The sequence below is a fragment of the Marmota flaviventris genome, chromosome 3 (genome assembly GCF_047511675.1).
Source record: "Marmota flaviventris isolate mMarFla1 chromosome 3, mMarFla1.hap1, whole genome shotgun sequence".
Taxonomy (NCBI): Eukaryota; Metazoa; Chordata; class Mammalia; order Rodentia; family Sciuridae; genus Marmota; species Marmota flaviventris.
In genome coordinates, this window is record NC_092500.1 from 166,445,117 (window position 1) to 166,469,859 (window position 24,743).

Consider the following 24,743-nt stretch of genomic DNA (forward strand, 5'->3'; position numbering starts at 1 on the left):
TGACACAGGGGAGAAAGAAAATAGAGTTGCCTGGTTGTGGAGGGCAGGCAGGACTATGGACCTCCCTTAGGATCACAGCTGTTTCCCACTGCTTTCCAGAATTCCTTGCTTAGCCAACCTATTTTCCCTCCTCCCATTTCCTCTCCCAAGGGAGCATGACAGCAGAACCATCAAAAGCAGGGACAAGGGCTGAATAAAACCACCTTCTACAAGATTAGCCCAGATCATAGGCAACTGCCCACCTGGAGTGGTTCAAGGGCATTGTTTCCCCACCGATCTCACTCTGTGTCCTGTATTTTTTCCATGTGGCATTTGGGTTATTGTCATGTGTTAATATGAAATGCTGTATAGGCCTGGGGAATGTCACATTTCCCTCAGTCATTTATCCAGTGGCATGAATTAGTGTGACCTTTATTTTCCATCTGGAGGCTGACAGAGTTCAGGGCCACAGGACACAGAGATGTGGTACAAGGGGGGAGAGGGGACATAGAGCAACCCAGAGCACAGGAAAACTAGCCTGGTGTCTGTGTGCATTTTCAGTTGCTGTACCAGAATACCACCGACCAGCTAAACTACAACCAGTAGAAGTTTATTTGGCTCATGGTATAGAGGTCAGGAAGCGCAAGATTGGGGGAATGTATCTGCTGGAACTTCTTGGTTACTCATAACAAGGCAAGGGGCATCAGGTGGCGAGGGGGGTGGAATATGAATGAATCAGCCCAAGCTCATTCTTTTCTCAGGAACCTGCTCCTGCAATACCAGCATTAATCCATTCCTCTGAAGAGTTTCACTACCGAGCATGTTTCAATGGTAATTAAATTTGAACTTGAGTTTTGGAGGGACATTCAGACCAGAGCACCTGGGGAGAGGAGGTGGGGGCAAGGGGACAGGACTCTGGCAGGCTGCAGCAGCTCTTCTCAGACCTTGAGGACCTTGCTAGAATGCAGATTCTGCTTCTGTGGGTCTGGGTGAGCCCTAAGATTCTGCACGGCTTGCAAACTCCCAAGGGATCCCAATACTACTGGTTTGGGGACACCTACCTTTGAGAGCGGGGAGCTGAGTGAGGGCACTGTGTGGCTCAGTGAGTGACAGGAGGACATGACATGGAGGGGATGGAGGCCTCAGTGTGCTCGTGACAGGTTCCTTTCTTAGGAGGTCCAGACCTTCTGTGTTCCTGAGCCCTGAATCTCACTCTGAAACCGTTCATGCTTCATATCCCAAACCTGTCCAAAGGCCTCTCTCCCTGCGTCCTAAGACCCTTGAAGACAACAAGGTCTGATTCTCCAGCTCTGGGGCTGGGTATAGCCCAGCTTTCCCTTCCCTGAAGGCCACTCTGTAGGTCCCAGGGGATTGGCAAACTTTGGCAGCAGAAAATACCTTGGGCTCATGATGTCCCTCATCTGTGCTTATTGCCTGAGAAAAGCCATCAGGAAGATTTATGGGGCAATAGGAGCCCCAAACTATTTTGCTAACGGTGCCCCTGGTCACTTCACTCACTCCCCTCCACAGCTGCAGGGCCACGTCTGCAGAAGAGTCCCTGCCCTCTAACTGGGTGGCCGCAGTCCTTCCTTGCCTGGTCTGCTCAACAGCTTAGCAGAGGCCCTCACCTGGGAGACACATTGGGGATGTTTGTCTAGAGGAGGGGGCTCTGACCTTCCCCCTGCACTGGCCGCCACTGGCAATTTGAGACCTTTCTCTCCCCAATCCCTCTGGCTCTCAATGCCCCCATGAAACTGAGAAGGTTGTCATAGTCTTGTGGTGCCCCCCAAATGATGGTGTCCAGGGTGGATGAGCATCTGAGAGGATGCAGAGCTGGTTTCTGGCATGGGATGGGTGCAGATCCCTTCCAGGGGCCAGGGCAGGGACTGGGACGCTGTTTGGCTCCCCAGGGAGATCTGCTGACTGTTCAGCTAGCCAGGGTCGGGGACCCAAAGAGGTTGTTCCAAAAGAAAACTGCTTTCTTCCAGGGCTGCTGGCTCAGGCCTCTCTGGCAGACATATTTCTGAAAACCATTTCAGCAGCACAGCCTGGGTAGGTCTGAGTTGCTGGGCCAGGGGTTTGTTTGGCCAGAGGCAGGTCCTGCCCCTGAAGTTCCCAGGGATGAGGGTGAGGCGGGCCAGGTCCTGCTGGTGTTTTCACAGTTCACAGGGAACCTGGTCACCCCAGGTGCAGGGGGAAGGAAGGAAGGGCCAGTCCTCCAGACCACCCAGCAGCACGCCTGATGCCTGAATGCTGGAGGCATGGGAAAGGCCTCTGTCCCCTGCAGGTATCTACCCAGGCCTCTGTCCCCTCTGATGGGAGAGGAAAGAAAGGAGATGGGATAGTCCAGCAGGAATGAAAATGGTGTGCAGGAGAGAAGGACGTCAGAAACAGGCAGGGCAGGGTGTCTACTTAAAAACACAGGATTACACAGGGCCTGTGGCTCCATCCCTAGCACCACAGCAGACAAGGAACCCCCAGAATAAGATACTGAGGAACCTTAGGCGTCAAAAGGTCAGGGCCTCGAAATGACTCACCAAGACTTACGCATCAGGGGCCAAGTGGGAACTTCGATCTACGTCTCACAATGTGGAGGCCAGGTTCATTCTTATCTCCTGAAACGTGATTTATTTTTTTTGTTTTGTTTTACTATGAAATGTTTTAAACAGAAAAAGCAAAGTAAAATGCAGAGATAATTGCTATCACCTGATTTGTTTCATGTATTTTGTGAGAAGAAGTGAAATGTCATGGTCACAGCCAAAGCTCCCTGCCAGGGCTGTAGTTCCACGGCAAGCAGCCATCATTAGGATCTGGTCCAGGGTTGTCCCCTGAGGTTTCATAAGTTGGAAGCTTGTGGGAGGTGGTGGACCTTTAAGAGGTGGGCCATTTAGTAGTGGTTAGGTCACTGGGCTGGGCCTTCAGAAGGAGCTGGAGAGGAGCTTGCTATGGAAGAGCACTCAGCCCCTCTCTGGCTTCCTGTCCTGCTATGTGAGCTCTCCCTCTTGCACAGACTCCCACCACAATGCCATCAGCCATTGTGACCACTGTCAATATTGTCAACGTTGTTGTCAACTTTGTGAACATTGTCAGCCATGGTCAATGTAACCAATGGGACTCTCACCAGAGTCTGCACAAATGGGGCATCCCTGATTTTGGACTTTTCCTCTTCAAAACTGTGAACTTTTCTTTATACAGTTTATAGCCTCAGGCATCTTGTTAACAGCAATGGAAAATAGACGAATACACATGTCAACAGAAAGAAAAGGCCTTTCAATAAGAACCCATTGCTGGTTCTCATGTCAAAGCTAGCAAGTAGCTGATCGATAAACAGGAACACTGACAGACCAGATCATGCAGACACCTCCCTCAGAGGCCTCTGGAGAGAGTCAAGGCCAACTAAAGGAAGCATGGGGGAAGCAGAGGGCAAGATAAGGTGGCTGGGAGGGTCCAATTACTGAGAAAATCTTGGACACCCTGATTAGTGAGCTCTGCTGAAGAACTCAAGAAACATGGCTCATGGGCATGGAGGGCCAGCCCTTCCCGATGGCCATCTCCCTCAAGAAGAGGTAAAAACTGTTTGGTGCCATCTGAGGTCTGAACTGGAGGAAAAGTGTTGGGAGAGTTCTGTGGATGCAGAAGCCTAGAATGCAAGAAAGGAGAAGGCCAGATAGGCACTTGCTCCTGAGGGACAGACTTACCCACCGCTGCCATGAGAATTCAGTGCGAGGCCAGGAAGCTGGTCCATTTCACAGGCAGGGAACCTAGCTTTGCACGAAGAATGCAAGAAAAAGCATTCCTTTTTTTTTTTAAATTTTATTTATTTTTTATTTATATATGACAGTGGAATGCATCACAATTCTTATTACACATATAGAGCACAATTTTTCATATCTCTGGTTGTATACACAGTATATTCATACCAATTTGTGTCTTTTTTTCCCTTTAATTTTTATTGTTGGTTGTTCAAAACATTACATAGTTCTTGACATATCATATTTCACACTTTGATTCAAGTGGGTTATGAACTCCCATTTTTACCCCGTATACAGATTGCAGAATCACATCAGTTACACATCCATTGATTTACATATTGCTATACTAGTGTCTGTTGTATTCTGCTGCCTTTCCTATCCTCTACTATCCCCCCTCCCCTCCCCTCCCATCTTCTCTCTCTACCCCCTCTACTGTCATTCATTTCTCCCCCTTGTATTATTTTTCCCTTTCCCCTCACTTCCTCTTGTATGTAATTTTGTATAACCATGAGGGTCTCCTTCCATTTCCATGCAATTTCCCTTCTCTTTCCTTTTCCCTCCCACCTCTCACCCCTGTTTAATGTTAATCTTCTTCTCATGCTCTTCGTCCCTACTCTGTTCTTAGTTACTCTCCTTATATCAAAGAAAACATTAGGCATTTGTTTTTTAGGGATTGGCTAGCTTCACTTAGCATAATCTGCTCTAATGCCATCCATTTCCCTGCAAATTCTATGATTTTGTCATTTTTTAATGCAGAGTAATACTCCATTGTGTATAAATGCCACATTTTTTTTTTTATCCATTCGTCTATTGAATGGCATCTAGGTTGGTTCCACAGTCTTGCTATTGTGAATTGTGCTGCTATGAACATCGATGTAGCAGTGTCCCTGTAGCATGCTCTTTTTAGGTCTTTAGGGAATAGACCGAGAAGGGGAATAGCTGGGTCAAATGGTGGTTCCATTCCCAGCTTTCCAAGAAATCTCCATACTGCTTTCCAAATTGGCTGCACCAATTTGCAGTCCCACCAGCAATGTACAAGTGTACCCTTTTCCCCACATCCTCGCCTGCACTTGTTGTTGTTTGACTTCATAATGGCTGCCAATCTTACTGGAGTGAGATGGTATCTTAGGGTGGTTTTGATTTGCATTTCTCTGACTGCTAGAGATGGTGAGCATTTTTTCATGTACTTACTGATTGATTGTATGTCCTCCTCTGAGAAGTGTCTGTTCAGGTCCTTGGCCCATTTGTTGATTGGGTTATTTGTTTTCTTATTGTTTAATTTTTTGAGTTCTTTGTATACTCTGGATATTAGGGCTCTATCTGAAGTGTGAGGAGTAAAGATTTGTTCCCAGGATGTAGGCTCCCTATTTACCTCTCTTATTGTTTCTTTTGCTGAGAAAAAACTTTTTAGTTTGAGTAAGTCCCATTTGTTGATTCTAGTTATTAACTCTTGTGCTATGGGTGTCCTATTGAGGAATTTGGAGCCTGACCCCACAGTATGTAGATCGTAGCCAACTTTTTCTTCTATCAGACGGCGTGTCTCTGATTTGATATCAAGCTCCTTGATCCATTTTGAGTTAACTTTTGTGCATGGTGAGAGAAAGGGATTCAGTTTCATTTTGTTGCATATGGATTTCCATTTTCCCAGCACCATTTGTTGAAGATGCTATCCTTCCTCCATTTCATGCTTTTAACCCCTTTATCAAATATAAGATAGTTGTAGTTTTGTGGATTGGTTTCTGTGTCATCTATTCTGTACCATTGGTCCACCCGCCTGTTTTGGTACCAGTACCATGCTGTTTTTGTTACTATTGCTCTGTAGTATAGTTTGAAATCTGGTATCGCTATACCTCCTGATTCACACTTCCTGCTTAGAGTTGTTTTTGCTATTCTGGGTCTTTTATTTTTCCATATGAATTTCATAATTGCGTTATCTATTTCTACAAGAAATGTCGTTGGGATTTTGATTGGCATTGCATAAAACCTATAGAGGACTTTTGGTAATATCGCCATTTTGATGATGTTAATTCTGCCTATCCATGAACAGGGTATATTTTTCCATCTTCTAAGATCTTCTTCTATTTCTCTCTTTAGGGTTCTGTAGTTTTCATTGTATAAGTCTTTCACCTCTTTTGTTAGGTTGATTCCCAAGTATTTTATTTTTATTTTTTTGAGGGTATTGTGAATGGAGTGGTTGTCCTCATTTCCATTTCAGAGGATTTGTCGCTGATATACAGGAATGCCTTTGATTTATGCGTGTTGATTTTATATCCTGCCACTTTGCTGAATTCATTTATTAGCTCTAATAGTTTCTTTGTAGACCCTTTTGGGTCTGCTAGGTATAGAATCATGTCACCTGCAAATAGTGATAATTTAAGTTCTTCTTTTCCTATTTTTATGCCTTTAATTTCTTTCATCTGTCTAATTGCTCTGGCCAGTGTTTCAAGAACTATGCTGAACAGAAGTGGTGAGAGAGGGCATCCCTGTCTTGTTCCAGATTTTAGAGGGAATGCCTTCAATTTTTCTCCATTCAGAATGATGCTAGCCTGAGGCTTAGCATAGATTGCTTTTACAATATTGAGGTATATTCCTGTTATCCCTAGTTTTTCTAGAGTTTTGAACATAAAGGGATGCTGTACTTTGTCAAATGCTTTTTCTGCATCTATCGAGATGATCATATGGTTCTTATTTTTAAGTCTATTGATGTGGTGAATAACATTTATTGATTTCCATATATTGAACCAGGCTTGCATCCCAGGGATGAATCCTACTTGATCATGGTGCACAATTTTTTTGATATGTTTTTGTATCTGATTCGCCAGAATTTTATTGAGGATTTTTGCATCTAGGTTCATTAGAGATATTGGTCTGTAGTTTTCTTTCTTTGAAGTGTCTTTGTCTGGTTTAGGAATCAGGGTGATGTTGGCCTCGTAGAATGAATTTGGAAGTTCTTCCTCTTTGAAAAAGCATTTTCTAAACCTTTTCTAAACTAGTGAAATTCAGCAATACAGAAATCTTTGGCTTGTCACTAAAACAATGGTTGCAATTCTTTTTTTTTTAATATCTTTAGTTGTAGATGGCCACAATACCTTTATTTCATTCATTTATTTTTACGTGGTGCTGGGGATCGAACCCAGTGCCTCATGTGTGCACTTTACCACTGAGCCACAACCCCAGCCCACAATTCTTAACTAATGCTTAGAACATGCTGTTCAAAGCCCTGTGCTTATATTGACTCAGTCCTGTAGCAGCCCCAGGCCTGAGCACCATTACAGCCCCATCCACAGAAAAGGAGACAAAGGCAGGAAGAAGCTGACTGACTTCTTGTGGCACTCAGCTAGCAAATGGCAAAGCCCAGACAAACACCCTCTGGCCCTGGATTTAGCAGGTTTGACCACCAGGCAGTGGCCATGACCCTAGAGGAGGAAATGTCACATATTTAAGGAATGAGTAGAAATGAGGGGAATTATCCCTAGACTCAGCACGTAACTTAAATTTGGGAAGCCGGATGTCAGGATAATACATGCTGTCTGCCCTCAAGGAGCTTGCGGTCCAAACGGGATACAAGATAGTTATGGAAGAGCAGCATTTGTCCCATGTCTCCAAGGTCACTCAAGCTGCAGAAGGATGAGTGTGCTATCCCAGACACAAAGCAATAATCTGCACAGCATGAGAATGCACTGGTGTGACATCACGAGGGGCCTTATGCCATCGGGCTGATCCCGCTGCCCATTCTCCACTTGTTGCCTCAGAGATGATGTGAATCCCAGACAGGAAGAGAGGATGCGTGGTGACATCTGTCCCAAGGGAATCAATTGCTGGCTCACTTCCTTTCGATTTATGGACTGTTGGACACAGGGAGGCACTGCTTCCTCTTAGGAAGGCATGCTGTGCCCACGTTGCGCTGCAGCCCCCGGCCCCTCCCTCACCGTAAGCCTCTGTAAGCCTCCGGGAAGGCCATGCATTTGAGATTTGCAAGTGAGCGCATTGCCCTGGGTCAGCATATCCCCAGGGAAGAAGGTAAGGAGGTTTGCAGCCTCGGAGGCTGACTTTCCAAAAACACTCTCACCTTCCTTTGTTATTTTGCCCCCAGGATGGAGGGGAGCCTTCCACCCTGGTGTTGGCAGGGGACTGGAGCTGTAAGGTGCAGCTCTGAGCTGACAGTAGCTGTGTGTCTGGCAGTCGGTTCAGCCAGCCTGTGATGCTGAAGCTGCCCGTGCAGAGAGTGGAGGCGAGGGGTGGGTGGGGAGCCACTCTAGGACTTGGGTCTGGTGCTAGGCACCCCTAGGTCCAGCTCAACCTTCTTTGCCATTCAGCTATGTGGAACAACTAATTGCCTTGATTTTTTTACTCATGTAAGTGTGAATTGGGTCTCTGTCACTTAAATAGTCTCCTTGGTCTCAGCTCTTTTAATGTTATTCTGTTTTACCCAAGAGGAAAACTAGAGTGGTGAAGTACCTCACCAGCCAACACCAAGCTGGTTAGCACAGAGCTAAGCCAGAGCCCACAAGGTTCAGTGACATCAGTTCTCCAAGCTGTCCTCAATTCAGGAAAATTAGGGACCTCTGCTCTGAGTCAAGGACAGTTCAAGGACCATCTAGATCATATTCCCTGCAAGGTCTTAGAACCTGGGCAGCAGGAGAAATGGAAGGCAGTTGTAGGAGAATCTATTGGCAATATTTGCTTTGCAAACCCTTTAGAGTTCGTGTCTGAACACAGTTGAATTTTAGATACACAAGGTTAACCTTGGACAGAGGACCTGTGAACAAGAATAATGGCTTTTATATTCTGACTGATTTACAAGTTGGGTGACCTCGGATAGATCCCTCACTTTCCTCAATTTTACCAATGGTCTGAGAACGGGAACTTCTCATGTGGCAATTAAATGAGCTGGTGCTATGGAGGACGTTTGAGCACTGTAAAGCCCCCCACGGATTGCATAGCCACCTGCACCTCCACATTGAAACCATTGCCAGCAATAGCTAGTGTCTGCGGAGCCCTTATCCACAGGCTCATTGTCTCCTGTTCATGCCCAACTGTCAGTATCCAGAAAGGAAGGCAAAGGGCTTGACCTGAGATAGAAACCTGAAACATTACCCAGAGGCAAATGCAGAGGTGTTGGATGGAGGCCCAAGGAACGAGGGGAATTCCCTTTCTCAAGGAAACCGGAGGTGATGGCGTCCCCTGGTGGGAAGTTTAGGTTTTGCAAGCAGTGTCTTTAGTCTCCCCCAGAAAGGCAAAGTGTACCAGACTGATTTCTTAGAGTCCCACGGACATCTTGAGATCTTATTATACATCTCAAACATCTGAAGGGGTTCCTTTCACTCTGATCTACTCTCTGTGAACTTGGGATGAAAACTTCAAGATCAAAAAGCACCACTTTTAGTTAGAATACAGGTGTTGGGTGCAAATTGGCAAGGACCACTGTGTGTCTTGTTAGTTAAATAACAGTAAGAAGCAGTACCTTGGAACAATTATCAAAGGTGACAAAATATAATAGAAATAGACTTTGGAGGCTCAACTTCTATCTCTTAGTGGTGTTGATTTGGGCTAAATTTTTTAAAAAAATTTTTAGTTGTAGATGGACACAATATCTATTTATTTTTATGTGCTGCTGAGGGTCAAACCCAGTGCCTCACACATGCTAGGCAGGCGCTCGACCACTGAGCTACAGCCGCAGCCTGATGAGATAAATTTTTTAATCACATGGAGCCTCCATCTGCTAATTTGGGAGCTAAGGCTGCCTCCCCAAAGTCTTTGGTTCCCATGCACCTTGTGCTCTTTGTTCTCCTCTGCATCTCTTTATGTAGACTTCCTGTCCTTCTCCTGCACCCATCCAAAGTATATTCCTTCCAAGGGGCTTGTCTCAAGTCCCTTTTCTTTGATGGCGCTCTCTGGACCACTCTGACTTGCTGGATCTCTCTTGTAAACATCTACTGTTGCTCTTCTAACTACCCATCTATCTTCTTTGTTAGTTGAGATACATGTTTAGCTACTGTAACAAAGGCTAAGAAGTCAGTGGCTTTAAAACAGACAAAAGTTAACTTTTCCCTCATCTTAAAGTTGGACTATAAGCAGAACAAAGTTGATGTTCTGGTGTCAGAAGCTGAGAATCTAGGCTTCTTCCATCTTGTTTCCTTTATCATCTAAAACAGCTGCTGCTGCTCCACCATTTCACCTGCAGGAAGAGAGAGGAGGGAGAAAGCCCCTCCCACTGAGCGCTACGCCTAACATCGTTACTTGACCACTCCCAACTGCAAAGGCGTTTGGGAAACACAATCTTCTGCCAAGAAGCTTTGTGCTTAGCTGAAACTTGGGGTTGAATTACTAAGGAAGGAAGGGGTTAAGGATTGTGAGGTGACAGTTGGACGTCTTCAGATAGGAGCCACAGCATAGGTGTTCCACTTACTCCATTCAGAACTGGGGCTCCCTGGGGGTGCTCCTGTGTGGGGCAATGATGCCCTCTTTCTCCTGGCCACGTTATGCCAACGAGTCTCTCAGTGAAGGGGAAACGGCTTTACACTTAGTAGAAGTTCCCTTGTGATGAGACTGGTCTTGTATTCTCCTGAAATGCTCAGTCAAATGTTCCTGAGACTTGTTAATCAAAGTTGAAAAGCACGGGGATTTCTTTCTCCTTTTCTTTATGCTTTGATTGGAAATACATAAGGACCTTCGTAGTCACCCCACTTGTGGGAACCTGAACAGGACCAGGGCCATGGTCCCTGTTATGGAGGCTCAGACACCCCTGCCAGGAGCCAAGGCCTCTCCACACAGGGAAGGGGCTTCTTCTGGAGGATTCTGGCTGCCAAGGGGAGAGCCTGGGTCTTCACCTCAGACACTGTGGAGCTGTGCCAGGGAATCAAACAGCGACATTCTCTTGTTTGATCATGTGATCAGTCAGCAAATGGTACCAGCCCCTTCTCTGGGACCTGCGCAGGTCTGTTGGAAGCACACAGACACAAGGCTGGTTGTTTAGAGAGGGCAGCAGGCCTGAGGGGTCAGTGCACTGAGATGGGGACCACCAAGGTGCTCCAGCACCAGGGGACTCAGTCCAATTTGGGCACTAAGACAGGCTTCCCACGGAGAGTGACCAGGACCTGCGGAGGAAGGCGAGACAGCAGCCATGAAAGGAAAGGTCCCTCTGGCCCACTCAGGTCTCCGCTGAGGATCCCAATTTCCTGGGCCCATGGGCTTCAGGGGATTAGGCTGGGCTGGTGACAGGAGGGGGCAGGAGTCAAGGAGACAGGTTTGACTGAAGCCAGCTTATGAGCCGGGCCCCAAGGGGACTTAGAAAGCGCTCTGAGATTTGTGGTGGGGGCCGCAGGCATGTCTTTGCTTTTCCTATGGCAGAGTCTGGACTGTGTCACTGAGACCACATCTCTCTCAGGGTGAAATGGGGGTGGGGTTTGGAGGAGCCTAAACAGTCTGAGAGGAAGGCGGAGTGTTTCTAGGAAGCTCTGTCCCGCTGCATGGGGGGGCTGGGGGGCGGGGGCTGGAGCTGAGGAAGAGAAACAGCTCAGGGCTGAATGTGCCCCCCCAAGGGCTGGCCACCCTGATACATGAGTCGGTGTCCCTGGAGGTTCCACGTGAAGCAGAAAACGTGCACAGAAATGGGAACAGGAACGCAGAGCCAGAGCCCACAGGCACAGTGTGCCCAGGGCACAGGGGTGCAGTGCACCTTCACCCCTCCCACCCTCCTGCTCTTGCTCTCTATTTACCAACCCCCCCTTTTCTTTGTTTGGTGCTGGGGAGGGAACCCAGGGCCTCTCCCATGCTAAGCATACGCTCTACCACCCAGCTGCACCCCCAGCCCCAATTTATCTCTTTTAATCTTTCCAAAAAGACTTCTACTCCATTTATGGAGCTTTCGCTGAAGACATAAAGAAAATGGAGGTACTTCATAGTAACCTGATCTGTCTAAGAACCTAAACTCTCTGCCAAGTATTTGGGGGTGGAAACCCAGGGCCAGAGGACAGAAGAGGCTCAGGGGTTGGTTCCAATTCCACCACTAACTCACAGTGTGGCTGTCATTGTTTTGGCCCTTGGAGGCTTCCTCTGTGGATGGGAGGCATCTTGCTGGGTCCCCGGTATCCTCAGGGGATTGGTTGCAGGACATCCTCCCACTTTGGATACCAGGATCCTCTGATGCTCAAGTCCCAGGGGCTGGAGGGCTTGACCTGTACACACCTCCCATGTGCTTTAACTCACCTCGGACTTGACACACTTCATGCCCACACATCCTTCATTCTCATGGGTTCAACAGAGGACTCAAGGTGAGGGATATTCAAGTTTTGCTTTTTGGTACTTTCTGAATCAAAAAATAGACACACACACACACACACAAAGTTGACTGGATCAGAGGGCCAACTACTCTGCTCCGATGGAGGTGGTGAGTCCCGAGTGAAACTGTGCAGCGGTTGCCAGGGTCCGGGATACCGCTGGAAGGCTGCAGAAATAGCAGAAGAGCCCAGGACAAATTCCAGCTGTGGCACAGCTGCCCTCTGAGAAAGGTCACTGACCACATTTTTCAGTTAACACATACATCGACGTACATGCATTTCATGCCATAGAATCGGCAATGGAAACCAGCTCACAATGAAAGCTACACACAACGGTATGGAGAAATCACACAAAGATCGATTGAACCAAGGAAGCAAATCACAAAAGAATGTGTGCAGGATGATTCTATCAGGGTAACATTTGAAACCAGGAGAAATGGAACCATGTTGCTAAGGGGTGTGTCTGTATGAGTACATCTATAAAGAGAAGCCTGAAAATGATCATCTCAGAAGTCAGAACAGCTGATACCTCCTCTGGGAAAGGAGAGGGAAAGGGGGTTGCAATCTGGGGGTGTGTGTGGAGAAGGCAGCTGGGAAGATGGAAGCCCATTTCTTGCTTTGCATGGAAATCCCATCTGTGTTCACTTTACAGCTGTTCTCTAGACTGTAGACCAATGCTTTGTGTACTCTATTGAATATATGATTAGGGCATGTGACATCAAGAGCGAGCCACCTCAAGTCAGAGTACTAGCCTCAAAGATCCTCAATTTTATAGATGTGGAGGCAAGCCCAGAGAGGTTAGGAGGCTGATTCAAGGTCACAGAGCATGTTTCTGGTTGAACTGAGAAAACTCTGAAACTGCCACCACTATCTCTTTTGTAAGACTGCTTCTTCAGGGGAAGAGGAGGAAGGAACACAGCCTTTACTCCTGGGAGTTCTCTTGTTTTGTAAAAAAGAAAAGGGGCTAGTTGGGGAGCTGATAATAACAGAGTTGGCATAAACACTGAGCATCACAGCAATAAGAGAATAAAATTATGGCATTTGCAGGTAAATGGATGGAGTTGCAGAATATCATGCTAAAAGTCAGACAATTCCCCCAAATCAAAGGCTGATTGTTTACTCTGATAAGTGGATGCCAATCTATAATGGGGGTGGGGCATGGGATGAGTGGAGGAATTTTGGATTGGGTAAAGGGGAGGGAGGGGAAGGGAGGAGGCATGTGGATAGGAAAAAATATATAGCGAGCATCATAAATTATTTTCAAATGGAATTTCCAAAAGATTTGAGTATGCTCCCTAAATCATATGCTTAATCATAATAATGATAACATTATGAAAGAAATACCCACAGCCCAGGCAACTCTGTGAGCTGGGTAGACTCGTGCTCCGCCCGATTTGCAGATGGGATCAGAGGAGCTGGTTTGCAGGGGGGCTGGGACCAGAGAGGAAGGACAGGGAGCCAGGAAGTCTGCAGATTTATTGACTTATCCACCTGGCCTAGGTGAGAACCCCTAGCCCTGGGACAGCCAGGAAAGGAACCTCTGCTATCTCTCTGAGAGCTTTTTTGTTTTGTTTAGAGGTCAATTACTTCCCATTTGGGGAACTTGTGAACATTAAGAGGTGGCTGGAGTGATGGGACTGAAGGCAGCCGCAGATAAGAGGCTGATTGCTTACAGAGCGCTCCCCGGTAAAAGCCCCGGGAGGATAAGCAGTCGTCGGTAGGAGGCACACAAAAAGGGGCAGCTTTCAGTGCGGAGGAGAGATTACAGAGATGGAAGGCTGGCAGCTGGGGGTGGAGGAGCTGGGCCCGGGGAGGGACGTGTTTTAAAGCGCTCCTGCTGGGCAGAGAGTGAGAGATGGGAGAAGAGAGTTTTTCTTCACTCTCCTTTAGGAATCTCTGGTGACGCTCAAACTTCCTTGTCTGAAAGGAAAGCCACATGGACTGCACGAGGAGTAGGTTTTGCTGTTATCCTTTTGTTTGTTTTTAAGGCCAGCCAAATATAGATGCGACAGCAATGGGGGTGGGGTGGAACACAGATGTGGGCTCCTGCTGTGGTCCTCGAGCCTGAGGATTGGGTCCTCCTGCTATTGGGGGAGATGGACCTCTCTGGAGCCTGGTTGTGACTTTGGCCCATTGCCCCTCTGGTGTGAAAACAAACAAACAAACAAAAAAACCCTGAGGCCAGCCAGTGGATCTAAGGTAAGGATCCTAGGTACAGATGTAAGCAGCCCCCTCACCCCATACCCCTTTCTCACCTGAATGCAGTTCCCCAATTCCCCCATACTAACTTTGATTTGTAAAATATGACTCTGGCCCTAGATATGCTCCTTTGTTTCTCTGCATTCCAAAGTCCCAGGCCTCTCCTGAAACCTCCCGCAGTGAACAGTGGAGCTGGGGTGACCCACACTGGCCAGGCTCAGTCCCCTCTTCTGCAGAGCCTGGCCCAAGCCCACCAGCTCCCACCCTGTTTTCTTTCTCTAGAGAAGGCTTATCCTCTCTGTCCTATTTGGCATTCAGAATATACTACCTTGTGTTTTTGAATACCTCTCTCTCATTGGTCTTTACTACCCCACTCAGGGAATAAATTCCGTAAAGCCGGCAGCAGAATCTTATTTTCTCTCGTGTCCCTGGCAGGAATGTGCAGCGGTGGGGTTACTGGCGAATGGCCTGCGCCTTCTTCTTCACTCAGACCCTTGCCCAGGGCTTTTATTCTCATGCTTTCCCCAGGTAGGATGCAAAGGCGAGGAGAGGGCTTGGGCATCTTTCTAATTCACAAGCAAGGCCTATTCAGAACAGGTCTGTGAACTGCTTCTGTTACTTATCTACGTTGGAAGGAGGCACAGAAGATGAAGAGGATTAATCTGTTAATTTCCTGCTCCGTGTCAAGGATCCACACCCTGGGGGACTGGACCTTACCCAAAGGATTTTTTTTTTTTTTAATGAACACAGATTTTTCAAATCTGATCTTGGAAAAATTAAATACAATTCATACAGCAACTGAGGACCAAACAGATTGCAACTCAGAGGCAACACTGGCCTGAGACTCACCTGTCATGAATCTAAGGCTGGTGTCCAAGATTAACTTCTCTTCTGAGGAATAGCCCCAAAGTGAAAGAGGAAGGGGTAACAGGGTAAGGCGATTTTCACATTTTGGAGATTTTTTGTAATCTCTTTTTTTTTTTCTCTTAGTTTTCTTAGTTTCCTTGATATGTGAAGATACATCCTGCACTCTTTAATCCCAGGGACACGATACTCATTGAAAGCCATCATGATGTGTTTCTAAATATACTTTTATTAGCGGTGAAAGTGGAGAAAATAAGAGCAAGGAGTGATGAAAACAGAAAGGAAAGACAATGTAATGAAGTAGTAGAAAGAAAAATAAGGAACAATTAATTACTTTTTGTTTCATTGGTTTAAGCATGTAACCTTTAAGGGCTATAAGCCATTGATAGCCAGGTACCATTTTCACAGAACCAAGCAGTCTCAGTTTCATATTCAGGAAAACATGCAGGGCTGGTACATTTTAATGAAACACAATTATTTATTAAATAATAGAATTTAAACTTTGATGAGTTAGTGAACCAGGGGAATAGAGAACTAGAACTTTCTTTTTTTTTTTATATATATTTATTTATTAGTTTTCCGTGGACACAACATCTTTGTTTGTATGTGGTGCTGAGGATCGAACCCGGGCCGCACGCATGCCAGGCGAGCACGCTACCGCTTGAGCCACATCCCCAGCCCCGAGAACTAGAACTTTCATTGTCTAAAAATGTAATCCGAGTTAGATTCTTTCTACTAAATTTCCTTCTAAATTGGTCCTGCCAAAGACAACTTCTCATTTGTGGTTCCGGTGACTGAACTGGGGCCTCATGCATGCTGGGCCCTGCCACTGAGCTACATCGAAGCCCAACAATTTCCTATTTAATACCGTGTTCTCCTTCACAAATGGAATTTCTTTTCAATCTTCAGTTGTATGACCTCAGAATATGCAGGGGGGGTGGGGTGGGAAGGGGATGTCAAGAATTCATCATTTTAGGAAGCCTAAATTTAGGCTTTCCTCTTTTTAGGGTGTAGGTCCACCTGTGGGGCCTTCCTGTTCAGAATCAGAATTTAGGAACTGATTACATTTCAAAAGAAAACCTGTGAGGAGGGAAAAGGGGGACTGTAAGAGAAGAATCAGAACTACTTTGATTCCCTGTTGTTCAGAGGTGACCAAGACAATGGGTTCTCATGGTCTACAAACAATCATGCAAACACACCAAGTATACGTGGGAGAGTCACTCGAGTTGCTGTGCTGTACATATGACACAAAATGTAGTGACTGCAAGGCGAGACCTAGAAATGTAGAGGCTCCTTCTGGGGCACAAAAGTGGCCAGAGAGGGCTCTCCACTGGATTACCTGCGTCCCAGAGCATGGCTTAGGCCGGATATTTAAACCTGCAGGAGGACTTGACTTGTGGCAATAGTCTCTCTTCTGGAACCTCCTGGACCCTCCTCTTACGCGATCTTCATTCCCTTGACGCACTCCTCTTCTCAGTCCCCCCACCCACACCACAACACACCCGTTCCTTTAATTGGAGGATAGAGTCCTCCACGTCTCCCATGCCTCCAGGCTGTCTACACAACATACAAGACCATCTTGGATCCCCCAGGATTGAGGCCCTTAAAAGCCACCTGCCTAGGGACTGCTCCAAAGCCCGAAACTGCGGCGGTCCTTGGTTTTCTGAGCTCTGGGTGCAGCTTCAAGGGCGGCTGAAGAAAGCCTGGCGTTACGTCTCCTTTCCAGCGCCCCAGCGCAGTGGCTCGTCACCAGTTCGCAGTACCAGAGATCGATCCCAGCAGAAGGGCCCCTTCCCTCCTCCACTGTGGCCCTCAATCCGGCGCGACCTTCAGCCCGGAGAGGAGGGGACCCAGCACCTGGCCCTGGTGGGCATAGCGGAGCAGAGGAGCCTCACCAGGCCCTGACGCCCTGCATCGTGGAGGGCAGATGGCCCTGCGGCGTGGCGCTCGGGCCGCCAGGGCTGAAACCCGAGTTGGCCAGCGGCGTGGGTGGCGCGGGTCCTTCACCGGCATAGCCGACGTTGTAGCCTGCGCTATAGGGGGCGCTCGCGTAACCACCATAGCAGGAAAAGGGCGTCGCGGCAGCAGCGTACGGGCCCCCGGTGAAGGGTGGCTGGCCCAGGCCCAGACAGGGCTTGCCATCACGCACCAGCACCGGTACTGCCACTCGGCGAGGCGCTAGTGGGTGGCCAGCCAGTTCCAGTGACTTGTCCTGGCGCTGCCTCTTGCACTTGTAGCGGCGGTTCTGGAACCAGATCTTGACCTGTGTGGACGTGAGCTGCAGCGCGTTGGCCAGGTGGTCGCGTTCAGGCGCCGACAGGTACCGCTGCTGCTTGAAGCGCCGCTCCAGGGCCAGCACCTGTGCCTGTGAGAACAGAACACGTGGCTTCCGCCGCTGTCGCGTCTTGGGCTGTTGCGTGCTGCCACCGCTGTTCCCAACGCTGCGCTCCAGCACCCTTTTCCCACCTCGGAGGAGCGAGGCGGCACCCAGGCCCGGCTCTAAAAAGCACAGGAAGGAATACCATCAACTCAGGTCCCTGAGCACTTCTTACATTGTCTTCTAGAGAGGTCCCCCTCCCTAGTAGCCCTCTCTAATGCGGCCCTTCCCCGCCATCCCCGTTCTGAGCCAGTCCAAGTGTTCCTTTTCTCTAAAGTCTATCACTTTTGAACCCTCCAGGACATAAATTATGTCAGCCTTTGGTCCCCGGTATACATGTCACTTTCCAGAAGATAAACTCGATTAAATGTGATCATTTTCTTAAGATGTGTACGATGGTCGGGTTTGAGGAGACATTCGCTTGGAGGATCAAGTGTGAGTGTGCGGTGCCTCTCAAATTGGCGCTGGCTTCAGGCTTCATCAAGCATTTGGCGGTCGCCAGAGGAGAGTCCCATGAATGCGTTGCTCTAATTCGAACTGACAAAATGAAACCAAATATTTCTTAGAACCTACTACCCCTTAACTTTGAAACAGAAGCTTCCTTTGCGGGAAATATGCTGCTGAGATCCACATTTGACTTCTTTCAGAAGCATCAGATTCCTCCTTTGGGGTTTTTCTGGCAGGCGGGTGGCACTGGCCTTACCCCAAATTTTCTTTCCTGGAGACTCCCCACTGTGCCACTGTGCCCGAACTCCGCCACAATGCAGCCCTTTCTTCCTTCTTCCCACCTTTCTCCCGTCTTGGTTTAAGCCCCGTCTTACCCCAGGGTGGGTGCAAGCTCACCCACAGAAACTCATCCAGGAGAAATCAGGGCTCATGAAGGGGGTACAAGTTTGTGGGAGGCTGGCAGGACATGCCTAATTAGAGCCAGGCGGGTTGGAACTGGGCCCTCAATCCTGCAATACCCTGGATCTTGTGGGGGATAAGGTTGTTTGGTATTTAAAAGTTGGAGGAAAGAAAAACTTTCTTCATATGCCTGGCTCTCAGAAAAACTAAGCACATGGAAAAGAAGAATACCCGGGAATTTTTTTTTTCCCTTAACAAATCAAAATGCAATTGACCTTCAGCGATGCTGTACATCAAACAAGACCCCCTTTAATAGTCGCAGACTATACAGGCCGAGATGCTGCCGGCCACCCCAGGCGCCTGCCAGCACCCTCTGCCCACCTGGTCACAAACCCGAGCCTCTCCTGTCCTCTGTCTCTGGACATTAGATGACACTGGTGCAGATGCATGAGGCCATGAAGCCCATCAGCACAGTCCCTTCACTGGATCGATAGGCCACCGGGCCACAGGCTCAGTTTTTGGACCCCAGACCGTGTTTTTCAATTAAGGAACGCACCCTGTGAACCCGCAGCTGGGAGGACACAGTGGTGAACTCAGTAGCTAGATCTTTTTCCAGCAAAACGGAAGCGAAAGTCAATTTGGCAGAACAGCAGAGAGGGAGTTTAGAATTTAGAGTCTACAGCAGAAAAACCACCAGCTGCTTCTTGAACACGACAACGTTTAACAATCCTCAGGCTCCTGGAATCAGTGAATAACCAGCTTGAGAGTCTGTGGCTAGTTTGTGCCTTAACAGAAGGTGTCGGTTCACAACGTGTAGTGGGCGCTACCCAGTGTCCCAGATCTGTGAACGGGAATGCCGACCGAGGTACACAGGATTGGCGAGAGGAAGGAGGCTTTTTCACTCCTTGGAATATCGAGCCTAAGCCTCTCGGGTCGTTAAAGCCACCGCAACCCTATTCTCCGCCGGCTCCTTCCTGTCTTGCAAGCGGCTTGCAGGCGCAGGGTCCTCACTGCCAAGCGCAGCGGCACCTTCAGACACCAAAGCGCCAGGGCTGGGCAGGCAAGAGCCGTCTCCCAGGACAGTGTAAGTCTGAGCTGCTCTCAGTCTGCTCCCTGATGCGCCGGCGCCCTTGGGACCTTCCATTTCGTTGGACGCAGACACCGCTGGTCCTCACCTCCCGTTTCCCGTGTGGAGGAGTGGGGACTGGCCAGGCCATCAGCAAGCCTCTAGAAAGAACTGGGTAGGGTTGGCCCCAGAGCTGTGGGGGTCCCACTGCTTTGTTGGCTACAGGGATTTTTGTTTGTTTTTCTCAGACGATTTAGGACAGGCAGGGATTTTGCCTGGTGACCGCGCTGGAAGTTGTGGGAACTGTGGCTCTGTGAGTGATACGTGTGTGGGCACCATCGGGGCTGCTGTGGGCATCCTTAGGGTTCAGGGCCTTATTTTCATAGGGCTCCTGAAACACAGCGGGTATCCGAAAGAGGCAGGAGTGGGGACAGAGGAGCCTGTCTTTTGGACTCCCCAATTGAGGGGAAATGGGGGTGAGATTCTCGGACCCAGAAGATAGGAGATAAGTTTTCTCGGATCGATAACGAACCCCTCCCTCAATATCCCCGGGGTAGAAGACCTGAGCGCTTACTCACGTGGCTCCTCCACTTGTTCCGCGTCTTTCTCCATGACTGCCTTACAAGGTCCCCCAGAAGGTTCCCGTTCTTTATCGCAGCTGCCCCCATCACTGGCGTTGTTAACCTGTAATCCTCGCGGTTCCGAGTCCATTCCCAGGTACTGAGAGTTTTCCAGGCTCCTCCGCATCCCCCATTGTGGCAAGGCTTCATGATCGCTCTGCTCTTGCTCCAGCCGCAGGATGTCATTGACGGAGAAGGGGGTGGAGGTGACCCGGCCCAGCAGCATCCTGAAGATGGAAGAGGCGGAGTCGAAGATTTCCGGGTCCCCGCAGGGCACTGCGCCCTAAGCTTCCCGTCTGGTCTCAGCAGGCCCCAGAGACAGACCCATGCTCTGGGACTTGCACCCTGTGTCCCACACTGAGGCTTCCTCTTGGCCATCTCTGGACGCTGGGGAACCAGGACCGGGTGAGAAGACTGCGGTCCTTCATTGGTTCCCGCCGAAACCACGTGGTTAACCCTGCACCTTCCCTCCCCAAGCGCAGTGTTTCCGCGCCCTTCTAAACCTCCCCCATCCCCAGTCGCCGTCCTGGGAGGTTTAGTTCGTACGGATGGTTCTCAAAAGCAAAGAACGTGGGGGAGATGGTGCTCCGCACAGATCAGGTCTCGGTCAATATGTTACAAGCCGAAGCTTCCGAAGTCAACCCTGGGTGCGCAGGGACCTTCCTACAGGGTGCACAGATGTGGGAGGTGGCGTTCTTTTCGTGCAACCCGAGCGGGTCAGTCCGCCTTGGCTTTATCTGTATTCTCCAGTCTTCACTCTTATGGTGGTGGAAAACTGAGGTAAAGAAAGAGAGGCACCTGCGGGATTTGAGGTGCGCAATGGGGCCTTGTCCGGAGCAGGGAGGGGGTCCAGCGGCGGGTTGCTCACCCTAGAGCGTAGAGCGGGAGTGAGCCTTGACCTGTGGGCGCCTGTACTGAGCTGGGAACGTCTCGCTTAGATGTGAGTTCAGGTCTACGGAGCTCAGACACACCACTACTCCGGGAGTGTAAAAGGAGTGTGGGTTCTACAACCGAGGGAGACCCGGTCGGTCCTCTTGGAGGACTCCGCGAGTATTTGGAAGGAAGACAATAGCCTCCGCCCGCGAGAAGGCTAGGGAGAGCAGTTCACCTCGCCTTTCCTTTCGTGGCCGGGGTTCTTTTCTTCCTCCTCTTTCTCCTCCCTAAAGCTGGTTGCTCCGTGCGTGTTTTGAGCAGTATTCCATTTCCGAAAAGCTCTTTGGACACCCTGGCATTGAGTAAAGTAGACAGTGTGGGGCAGTGGTTATGAATATGGAGACAGTGCTAGTCCTTGATCTGGAACATAACTATGGGTTTCCGGGCAAAGAATTAACCTCTTTAAGCTTTGTCTCCATTAAAAATAATAATAATAATGGAGAGGATTGGGAGAATTTAGTAAGATGCCCACCTGCTGCTCTTAATCATGTTACCTGTGTCAAGTAAACGTGACGTGGGGTCAGCAATCTCAGGAATATTTATTGAAGGGCTGTGATCTTAATAGAGTGTTTTTGGGATTTTGAATCAATGTTTCTTAAACCTTCTTATGCAAAATCAGTGCTGCAAGAGCGTTCGATATTATTTCCTAAAATACAAATAAACTCTCCCCTCCAGCTAGCCACCAAAAAAAAAAATTCACTTAAAAATTCATACAGAATTTCAGCAAATTTAATCGTGTATGCAAAAATACATGATACCATGTAATATTTATCTTGAAGCTGTGCCCTGAATGTTTCCAAAACAATTAAAAAAAAAAAACAAAAACAAACAAACTTCCTTCCTTCTTTCCTCTCTCTTAATAGATTTTTATTTTTTTTGGTCCTAAGAGAGCTTCAATTTTTTTTTTTTTTTTTGACGGGGGTGGTGGTGGGAGGGGGTACCGAGGATTGAACTGAGCCACATCCCCAGCCCTATTTTGTATTTTATGTAGTTGCTTAGTTGAAAATTACTTTAGCGCCTTGCGGTTGGTGAGGCTGTCTGCGTCTTCCCGAGCGCTGGGATTACAGGCATGCGCCACCACGCCGGCGAGAGCTTGAAATGTTATGATAGTTACTTAAATCCTACTTTATGTTTCTGATTATTTCCCATCATTTTCGGCTTGTGCATGATGACCTTTATAGAGAAAAGTTGAAAATAAAATAAAATCTATGCAGAGATAACATTTAAGAACAATTTCTTCTGTACGTTTGCATATATAAGCTCACAGGGTATGTGCGAGTTTGTATATGTTTAAATTGACATCATAAGCACGTCCAGTACTTCATTCGTTTTTTCGAGTATGATTTAAAATAACAATCTAATATTCTATTTTAAGGATGGTCATAACAGACTGTGTTTATACTTTTAGGAAATACCTATAATTTTTTGCTGCTCTAAATAAGGTCTTATTCTTTGCCTTCTTGTTTGTGCCCTTTTTCTTTGTCCCTTTATGTCCCTGCATCTTTTAGATTATTTTCTCAGGATACATATGTAGAAGGAATATTAGTGAATCAAGTACTTCAATGCTCATTAAAGCATTATCTCAAGACTTCCTAGATCATTTACGCTTTCCCACCCTCCCCAAGAAAGGTGCTGGCTACTGTCTGATTGATGGGTATTTACATCCACCAACCACCCAACACCACAGAGATCCCGAGGACTTGGAAATACCCGGTTGAGTGAGGACTGTGCGCAGGCGCTCTACCCTCTCCATCCAGTGGCCGCTGGACAAGAAGGGTTAGGTCCCCGCCTTCCAAAGGCTGTGGACGGGGGCGGGGCCATTCCAGATAAAAACCTAAAACCGAAACCTGCCAGAGCCTTATCACTTGGAATTCTCTCCGCCAACGGTCACTCTCTTGAAAAAAAGGACATTCTGGGAGGGACTTGGCATCAAAAAACCGAGTTCGAATCCTAGCCTTAAGTTCCGGCTTTGCCTTCCTGGTTTACTGTGACGATCACCGAGACACAGGACATTCAAAGGCTTTCTCGCCTTCTCGAGCTGTGCAAACACAAATTCTTGTTATGGAAAGACACAGGCACACCTGGTGCTAACCTCGGGAGAAGTGTCCCTATCTCACCTGCCAAACTCTGGCGGGGAGAGAGACCGTCTTTCCGTCAAGCCTTGGGACAGGACCTTGAAACACGGGTACTGCGACTCAACTTCTGGCGCTCCCTGTTTCCCGGGTTTCGTCGTCCTCCGGGAGTCACCTCCCGCGGCCTGGGGTTCTTGGATCCAATCCTTCCTCCCTCCAGTATCAGGGCGCTTAGAGGGCATCTGGCCTCAGAGTAAAACCAAAACCTCTTTTCTCTCCCATTCTGAATCAGTTAGGGTCGCATTAGCTGTTGCCCACGCCAGTGGCCAGGAGCAAGGTCCGCAGGGCAGCTAGACCAGAAAAGCCATTGAGTTCTAGGCTCTTTAAGTTCTATGGACCTGGTGCAGCCCCAGCAATGTAGTACAGCTTGGAGTGTGTGTGTGTGTGTGTGTGTGTGTGTGTGTGTGTGTGTGTGTCCCTTGCTCATGAGTGGAGTCACACACCTCTGTCCTTAAATGTTCTTAAAATGAGAGTGATTTACCCTTTCTGCACCCAGGTCACACAATATAACGCTCAAACTCATGTTAAGGTCCATGTTTTGAGCACCTATCAAGGGCCAGCTGGGAGGCCTTCATCTGAACTTGAACTGCAGTAAAAAGACAGAATTTTGAGTTCCATACAGTGTATATCTTACACAATCATATTGGATTTGTACCTGATATTTATTGAATCCCTTATTATAACAAAAATATTTTTCTCCTATTGTGTTTAAACTTTGGGGGGCAGTGGTGCTGGGGACTGAACCCAGAGACTCACCAGAGCTAACACCTACTGTACCACTGGAGCTACATCCTTTTCAATGTACCATACTGAAGAGGAGATTGCTATTGAAGTCTGGGTAATACTCCATGGCTTTACAGGAAATAAGCGTCTGGAATGTGCAGCCATATCTGCATTGGACTAGCTAGACTTGGGCTCTGGGTCTGGTCACAGGTGTGTTTCCAGAGTCTAGAATAGCAGCTGGCTAACAATAGGATTCCAGTAAAAATTTATTAAATAAAGACACCTGTCTTGTTGAACTGGTGATAATTCCTAGGATGCCCTGGGGAGGGGCCCAGTGGGTATTTGGCAAACCCGGGTCCAGGGGAGACTATGTGTTCACAGGTATCCCTTCCTGCTTTCCTCTGCAAGGTTCCTCTGGCTGGAGTCCACTTTCTAATATTATAGTATCATGTTATTTTTGAGTTTGTGAAACATTCATATGGTTCTAAGCCAAAATTTTGCAAAAAGATGTACTTAAAGAAATGGGCTATGGGTATAACTCAGTGGTAGACACTTACCTTGCATGTGCTCTAGGTTAGATTCCCAGAAAGTGTGTGTGGGGGTGGTGGTATGTGTGTGACACTCTACTTTTATTCTTTCTGTTCTTATTGCCATTCTCCTTCTTTCCTGGTTAGTATACATTCCCAATCTTTTTACTTTATCTGTTCTGGGCTTGTTTTCTTTTAAACAAACAAATAAATGCATGTTTTTTTTAATAAACAAAATAACAGATGCATCCATCTTTTCGCACTTCTCCTTTTTTTTACATGGCGGGGTAACTCAACATGGATCTCTTGTTGTAAAGCAGTGCCGCTGCTGATGGTGGTTTTTGTATGGGTATCAAGCTTCTGGTTGAGAACACAGGATGACAGCTGTAGCAGCAATGCCAGTGCCCTCTGCACCTGCCTCTCCTTTGCAATAAGTTTCTCGTGAC

The 24,743-nt window shown here is 47.9% G+C and overlaps 1 protein-coding gene and 1 non-coding gene across 2 annotated transcripts; one reads left to right on the forward strand and one right to left on the reverse strand.

The window, feature by feature from the left end:
- The first annotated feature begins 14,053 nt into the window (after window positions 1-14,053).
- On the forward strand, window positions 14,054-14,157 carry LOC114085928 (small nucleolar RNA U13). Its single transcript, XR_003581574.1, has one exon. It is a non-coding gene; the product is annotated as a small nucleolar RNA U13 (small nucleolar RNA).
- Window positions 14,158-16,964: 2,807 nt separating this feature from the next.
- On the reverse strand, window positions 16,965-20,208 carry Nkx2-6 (NK2 homeobox 6). The gene is made up of 2 exons (XM_027926846.2): window positions 19,941-20,208; window positions 16,965-17,572 (listed from the first exon to the last, which is right to left on the reverse strand). The coding sequence occupies exons 1-2, from the start codon at window positions 20,206-20,208 to the stop codon at window positions 16,965-16,967; spliced, it is 876 nt and encodes a 291-aa protein (XP_027782647.2).
- Window positions 20,209-24,743: the final 4,535 nt, after the last annotated feature.